An 8,380-nucleotide genomic window follows, 5' to 3' on the forward strand; every position below is an offset into this window, starting at 1 on the left:
GGGGTCGGCCACATGGATTAGGGGGTGGTGCCCTGCATATATATAATGGGGTCGGGCACATGGATTAGGGGGTGGTGCCCTGCATATATATATTGGGGTCGGGCACATGGATTAGGGGGTGGTGCCCTGCATATATATTGGGGTCGGCCACATGGATTAGGGGGTGGTGCCCTGCATATATATTGGGGTCGGCCACATGGATTAGGGGGTGGTGCCCTGCATATATATATATATTGGGGTCGGGCACATGGATTAGGGGGTGGTGCACTGCATATATATATTGGGGTCGGACACATGGATTAGGGGGTGGTGCCCTGCATATATATTGGGGTCGGCCACATGGATTAGGGGGTGGTGCCCTGCATATATATATTGGGGTCGGGCACATGGATTAGGGGGTGGTGCCCTGCATATATATTGGGGTCGGCCACATGGATTAGGGGGTGGTGCCCTGCATATATATTGGGGTCGGCCACATGGATTAGGGGGTGGTGCCCTGCATATATATATATATATTGGGGTCGGGCACATGGATTAGGGGGTGGTGCCCTGCATATATATTGGAGTCGGCCACATGGATTAGGGGGTGGTGCCCTGCATATATATATATATATTGGGGTCGGGCACATGGATTAGGGGGTGGTGCCCTGCATATATATTGGGGTCGGCCACATGGATTAGGGGGTGACGCCCTGCATATATATATTGGGGTCGGGCACATGGATTAGGGGGTGACGCCCTGCATATATATATTGGGGTTGGCCACATGGATTAGGGGGTGGTGCCCTGCATATATTTATTGGGGTCGGGCACATGGATTAGGGGGTGGTGCCCTGCATATATATTGGGGCTGGGCACATGGATTAGGGGGTGGTGCCCTGCATATATATATTGGGGTCGGGCACATGGATTAGGGGGCGGTGCCCTGCATATATATATTGGGGTCGGGCACATGGATTAGGGGGCGGCGCCCTGCATATAGATTAGTATACAAAATACTCAAGCTCTGATATAAATAAACCTAGTATCTGAAGAAGATAGCTGCCCCAATGATAATGATCCCTCACTAAGCAAAGTAAATAAATATAAATATTAGTGCGCTAAAAAACAAGGATGATCAAACAATAATTTAAACACAATATTGTGTCTTCACTTTACATGAATTTACCCTTTTCCTATATCCATGATAAAGCGCCCTTGTGCATGATTATGTGCAAAACATACAAATAAAAATAAATATAAAGTGCCAAAAAAAATTCCTTAGATACACTTTCAACAAAATTACACAGTTAATGAGAAAAAAAGGTATTAAATAAAAAAAAACACGTAAATGTAAAAATAAAAAAATCCCATATTGTATGGTGTATGGGCTTCGTACAATCAATAAGGTTTTCACGTATATAAATGTAACCACCGTAATCTCAATCAATAAAGTGCACAGAATTCACCTATTGTATATTATATGAGCTTCATACCATCAATAAACTGATCATGTGCATCAATATAAAGAATAAACCAAATATATAAAGTGCTCTTGTGCGTAAAAAGTGTCATAAAACAATCGGCGGCACTTCATTCAGATCGCCGCTATTCACAGCAGACGACTTCCATTTCTTCTCCTGTATATCTCAGTGTTATTCGATTGCTTCTGAGTGGAGATTTCCCTTCACTTCATATCCACCTTTTTCTCCGATCGTGCAAGAAAAACACGCAAAGAGCAGCGATCGCGTGACACTGCGATTACACCTTATTTGCTGCCGGTCACACCACCAGATGACATATACATGTATAGATCGAGCATCAGGTTCACAGCCTTCCCGTGCCACCGAAAGGCTTCACGTCACTTTGGCTCCTCCTCCCGACGCGTTGCATCACAGGTCACGTGACGTTTTCAAGGGAACTGACACTTCACTTCACTTTATTAATGGTATGAAGTTCATATAATATACAATAGGTGAATTCTTTGCACTTTATTGATTGAGATTACGGTGGTTGCATTTATATACGTGAAATCCTTATTATCGATTGTACGAAGCCCATACACCATACAATATGGGATTTTTTTATTTTTAAATTTACGTGTTTTTTTATTTAATACCTTTTTTTTTTTTGTGTCTCACATGCTGAATTATTTCAGGACAGCTCCATGGACCTCCAACGTGTGTTCTATGAGGGCTCCACCCTCCGCTCCCATTATACCGAATAATCTCCGGGTGTCGCACCATTCTTCTGCCCGCTTTCTTTTATATCTTTGTTTTTATATATACTTCTCATCGGGGAAAAAAGTGTGGGAACTCCCACCCAAGATCCCCTCCCCCACCAAACAAAATAAATAAATGATACGCTCATATACACGAACGCTTCAGAAATTGTATTTTTCATCCAATTTTCGTATTGTGTGTATGAAGATTCACTGTTATTACATAAATACCATGAATCCGGTAATTCTCTGAATAATCGGCATTCATTCATTGTGCTTCCATGTCATGTGACCCTCATCTTCTGATCTTTATTGGGGATGTTTTGTATATAGAGTGTTTATGTGGGGAGTTTACACTTTTCATTGAACAGAGTTTGGATAACACAGGGTTAAACGGAAAGATCATAAATGAGCTGCACATTATCTGGACAGAATGTTGGGGGGATAGTGATGTGTTCCTGCTTAGGAGATGTATATTAGCTTCGGGGGGCGGCAAACTCTGCAGGGGCTCCAACACACACTCGCTGCTATTCCAACCCTTCATATATTTCCACATAAACTTCCCTCCTGGCAATAAACTTTGCCGGGTATTGTGCCCAGCTTACCACCCCAAACTGATGTTCCTCCCTCAGCTCACCTCTCTCCCTGCATGTCCTGTGAGCAGAATAGCTGATCTATCCGTCAGCCAGACCTAGACCTGATCTACCCGTCAGCCAGACCTAGACCTGATCTACCCGTCAGCCAGACCTAGACCTGATCTACCCATCAGCCAGACCTAGACCTGATCTACCCGTCACCTAGACCTAGACCTGATCTACCCGTCAGCCAGACCTAGACCTGATCTACCCGTCAGCCAGACCTAGACCTGATCTACCCGTCAGCCAGACCTAGACCTGATCTACCCGTCAGCCAGACCTAGACCTGATCTACCCGTCAGCCAGACCTAGACCTGATCTACCCGTCAGCCAGACCTAGACCTGATCTACCCGTCAGCTAGACCTACACCTGATCTACCCATCAGCCAGACCTAGAGCTGATCTACCCGTCAGCTAGACCTAGACCTGATCTACCCGTCAGCCAAACCTAGACCTGATCTACCCGTCACCTAGACCTAGACCTGATCTACCCATCAGCCAGACCTAGACCTGATCTACCCGTCAGCTAGACCTAGACCTGATCTACCCGTCACCTAGACCTAGACCTGATCTACCCGTCAGCCAGACCTAGACCTGATCTACCCGTCACCTAGACCTAGACCTGATCTACCCGTCAGCCAGACCTAGACCTGATCTACCCGTCAGCCAGACCTAGACCTGATCTACCCATCAGCCAGACCTAGACCTGATCTACCCGTCAGCCAGACCTAGACCTGATCTACCCGTCAGCCAGACCTAGACCTGATCTACCCGTCAGCTAGACCTAGACCTGATCTACCCGTCAGCCAGACCTAGACCTGATCTACCCGTCAGCTAGACCTAGACCTGATCTACCCATCAGCCAAACCTAGACCTGATCTACCCGTCAGCCAGACCTAGACCTGATCTACCCGTCAGCTAGACCTAGACCTGATCTACCCATCAGCCAAACCTAGACCTGATCTACCTGTCAGCCAGACCTAGACCTGATCTACCCATCAGCCAGACCTGATCTACCCGTCAGCCAGACCTAGACCTGATCTACCCATCAGCCAGACCTAGACCTGATCTACCCGTCACCTAGACCTAGACCTGATCTACCCGTCAGCCAGACCTAGACCTGATCTACCCGTCAGCCAGACCTAGACCTGATCTACCCGTCAGCCAGACCTAGACCTGATCTACCCGTCAGCCAGACCTAGACCTGATCTACCCGTCAGCCAGACCTAGACCTGATCTACCCGTCAGCCAGACCTAGACCTGATCTACCCGTCAGCTAGACCTACACCTGATCTACCCATCAGCCAGACCTAGAGCTGATCTACCCGTCAGCTAGACCTAGACCTGATCTACCCGTCAGCCAAACCTAGACCTGATCTACCCGTCAGCTAGACCTAGACCTGATCTACCCATCAGCCAAACCTAGACCTGATCTACCTGTCAGCCAGACCTAGACCTGATCTACCCATCAGCCAGACCTGATCTACCCGTCAGCCAGACCTAGACCTGATCTACCCATCAGCCAGACCTAGACCTGATCTACCCGTCACCTAGACCTAGACCTGATCTACCCGTCAGCCAGACCTAGACCTGATCTACCCGTCAGCCAGACCTAGACCTGATCTACCCGTCAGCCAGACCTAGACCTGATCTACCCGTCAGCCAGACCTAGACCTGATCTACCCGTCAGCCAGACCTAGACCTGATCTACCCGTCAGCCAGACCTAGACCTGATCTACCCGTCAGCTAGACCTACACCTGATCTACCCATCAGCCAGACCTAGAGCTGATCTACCCGTCAGCTAGACCTAGACCTGATCTACCCGTCAGCCAAACCTAGACCTGATCTACCCGTCACCTAGACCTAGACCTGATCTACCCATCAGCCAGACCTAGACCTGATCTACCCGTCAGCTAGACCTAGACCTGATCTACCCGTCACCTAGACCTAGACCTGATCTACCCGTCAGCCAGACCTAGACCTGATCTACCCGTCACCTAGACCTAGACCTGATCTACCCGTCAGCCAGACCTAGACCTGATCTACCCGTCAGCCAGACCTAGACCTGATCTACCCATCAGCCAGACCTAGACCTGATCTACCCGTCAGCCAGACCTAGACCTGATCTACCCGTCAGCCAGACCTAGACCTGATCTACCCGTCAGCTAGACCTAGACCTGATCTACCCGTCAGCCAGACCTAGACCTGATCTACCCGCCAGCTAGACCTAGACCTGATCTACCCATCAGCCAAACCTAGACCTGATCTACCCGTCAGCCAGACCTAGACCTGATCTACCCGTCAGCCAGACCTAGACCTGATCTACCCGTCAGCCAGACCTAGACCTGATCTACCCGTCAGCCAGACCTAGACCTGATCTACCCGTCAGCCAGACCTAGACCTGATCTACCCGTCAGCTAGACCTACACCTGATCTACCCATCAGCCAGACCTAGAGCTGATCTACCCGTCAGCTAGACCTAGACCTGATCTACCCGTCAGCCAAACCTAGACCTGATCTACCCGTCACCTAGACCTAGACCTGATCTACCCATCAGCCAGACCTAGACCTGATCTACCCGTCAGCTAGACCTAGACCTGATCTACCCGTCACCTAGACCTAGACCTGATCTACCCGTCAGCCAGACCTAGACCTGATCTACCCGTCACCTAGACCTAGACCTGATCTACCCGTCAGCCAGACCTAGACCTGATCTACCCGTCAGCCAGACCTAGACCTGATCTACCCATCAGCCAGACCTAGACCTGATCTACCCGTCAGCCAGACCTAGACCTGATCTACCCGTCAGCCAGACCTAGACCTGATCTACCCGTCAGCTAGACCTAGACCTGATCTACCCGTCAGCCAGACCTAGACCTGATCTACCCGTCAGCTAGACCTAGACCTGATCTACCCATCAGCCAAACCTAGACCTGATCTACCCGTCAGCCAGACCTAGACCTGATCTACCCGTCAGCTAGACCTAGACCTGATCTACCCATCAGCCAAACCTAGACCTGATCTACCTGTCAGCCAGACCTAGACCTGATCTACCCATCAGCCAGACCTGATCTACCCGTCAGCCAGACCTAGACCTGATCTACCCGTCACCTAGACCTAGACCTGATCTACCCGTCACCTAGACCTAGACCTGATCTACCCGTCACCTAGACCTAGACCTGATCTACCCGTCACCTAGACCTAGACCTGATCTACCCGTCACCTAGACCTAGACCTGATCTACCCGTCACCTAGACCTAGACCTGATCTACCCGTCAGCCAGACCTAGACCTGATCTACCCGTCACCTAGACCTAGACCTGATCTACCCGTCAGCCAGACCTAGACCTGATCTACCCGTCACCTAGACCTAGACCTGATCTACCCATCAGCTAGACCTAGACCTGATCTACCCGTCACCTAGACCTAGACCTGATCTACCCGTCAGCCAGACCTAGACCTGATCTACCCATCAGCTAGACCTAGACCTGAGCTGTGATTGACAGGTAGAGCGAAGCGGAAGCTGTCATGGGGCCCCCTACTGGGAAAGCCTGAATGGTCAGGTGTGCGGCACTTACTATTGTGAGCTGCTGGTGTAGCACCTGCCACACACCTCACATACTTCAAAGTCTTGCAGGACGCGGCTGCTAATGGGAACTGAGTTCCTGCTGTGGAAAAAGTGCAGGAACTCCGTTCCCATGCGTTCCCGCAGGACCTGAGCCCTGCTTGTCATGTTGTTTAGGCACTTTGTGAATCTTCAAGCACTACATATACAATACAATCTCTCTAGACAATAAAAAATATTGAACAAGAAAATATAAATTCTGTGGGATCGATCCCTCTTATTTCCTGCTTTCCAATTCTCATTGCCTTCACTTTAGGCTGAGGAACCTTCATCCTTTCCGCTAAACACCCTCATTACATTGTAAGAAGATATCTGGGCTTCCCCACCCCCACCTTACCCACTGGGCACCCCCCCACCTTACCCGCTGGGCTCCCCCCACCTTACCCGCTGGGCTCCCCCCACCTTACCCGCTGGGCACCCCCCCACGTTACCCGCTGGGCTCGCCCCCACCTTACCCACTGGGCTCCCCCCCCACCCTACCCGCTGGGCTCCCCCCACGTTACCTGCTGGGTTTCCCCCCACCCTACCCGCTGGGCTCCCCCCACGTTACCCGCTGGGCACCCCCCCACGTTGCCCGCTGGGTTCCCCCCACGTTACCCGCTGGGCTCGCCCCCACCTTACCCACTGGGCTCCCCCCCACCCTACCCGCTGGGCTCCCCCCACGTTACCCGCTGGGTTTCCCCCCACCCTACCCGCTGGGCTCCCCCCACGTTACCCGCTGGGCACCCCCCCACGTTGCCCGCTGGGTTCCCCCCACGTTACCTGCTGGGCTCCCCCCACGTTGCCCGCTGGGTTCCCCCCACGTTACCCACTGTGCTCCCCCCACGTTACCCGCTGGGCTCCTCCCACGTTACCCGCTGGGTCCCCCCCCATGTTACCCGCTGGGTTCCCCCCACGTTACCCGCTGGGCCCCCCCCCACCCTACCTGCTGGGCTCCCCCCCACGTTACCCGCTGGGCTCGCCCCCACCTTACCCACTGGGCTCCCCCCCACCCTACCCGCTGGGCTCCCCCCCACGTTACCCCCTGGGCTCCCCCACACATTACCCGCTGGGGCACCCCCCCACCCTACCCGCTGGGCTCCCCCACACATTACCTTCTGGCCTTTCTCCCCCTCCCCCTTTACCTGCTGGACTTTCTCCCCCCTCCCCCCTTACCTGCTGGGCTTTTTCCAGAAGAGTGATAAGAAGCAGGAGACAGAGCTGGATTTTTGGCAGGATCTTCATCCTTCCACATTCGATCACGTTCGGTTAGATTCGATCAGATCACATATTAGTTCCCGGGAAGTTGTTGGAATTTAAAGATCCATTAAAGGGACTTCAGCCTTCGGGTCTCCTCCATGAGCACAAAGATCCCTTCTCTGCGGTCCAGTCTGTTCTGTTTGGGGTCCAAGATTGTCTACGATCGGCACGCTGGCTCTCTGTACAGCGATTGTTTTTCTAAGGCTCTTCTTTCCTATTGGTGAAAAAAGAAACGGCATCTCTTCCTGCTATTCCAGTAATACATGGGGGGGGGGGGAGGGGGGAATGCGGAAGGTGGCGGCAGAAGTTGTCATTTCAAGGAAAAGGGAGAGGCTGGAGGAGGAACTAAAATAGAAGAGTGCGAGAAACTCTCCGGGAAACTCTTCTCCATCACCTGACGATCGTCACCTCACCCAACCTTTCTCTGCCTTCCAATGACCTTTCATCGAACGTTTCTCCGACGTTTCATCGAACGTTTCTCCGACGTTTCATCGAACGTTTCTCTGACGTTTCATTGAACGTTTCTCTGACGTTTCATCGAACGTTTCTCTGACGTTTTATCGAAAGTTTCTCTGACGTTTCACCGAACGTTTCTCCGACGTTTCATCGAACGTTTCTCTGCCGTTTTATCGAACGTTTCTCTGACGTTTCATCGAACGTTTCTCCGACGTTTCATCGAAC

The 8,380-nt window shown here is 51.5% G+C and overlaps 1 protein-coding gene across 8 annotated transcripts in view; it reads right to left on the bottom strand.

Moving 5' to 3' along the window:
• Positions 1-7,977, bottom strand: part of LOC143956921 (tumor necrosis factor receptor superfamily member 1B-like) — a 120,851-nt gene extending 112,874 nt beyond the window's left edge. For 6 of the 8 annotated variants that reach the window (XM_077467095.1, XM_077467094.1, XM_077467093.1 and 3 more), the window contains exon 1: positions 7,616-7,977. In XM_077467095.1, coding sequence (XP_077323221.1) covers positions 7,616-7,684 — 69 coding nt within the window. In that variant the 5' untranslated portion in view covers positions 7,685-7,977. The remainder of the gene's footprint in view (positions 1-7,615) is intronic. The other 2 variants (XM_077467090.1, XM_077467088.1) reach the window with 2 other exon arrangements.
• Between the last annotated feature and the right edge of the window lie 403 nt (positions 7,978-8,380).

The sequence above is a fragment of the Lithobates pipiens genome, unplaced genomic scaffold (assembly GCF_037356315.1).
Source record: "Lithobates pipiens isolate NorthernLeopardFrog02 unplaced genomic scaffold, aLitPip1_a1.2 Scaffold_47, whole genome shotgun sequence".
NCBI classification, from domain to species: Eukaryota; Metazoa; Chordata; class Amphibia; order Anura; family Ranidae; genus Lithobates; species Lithobates pipiens.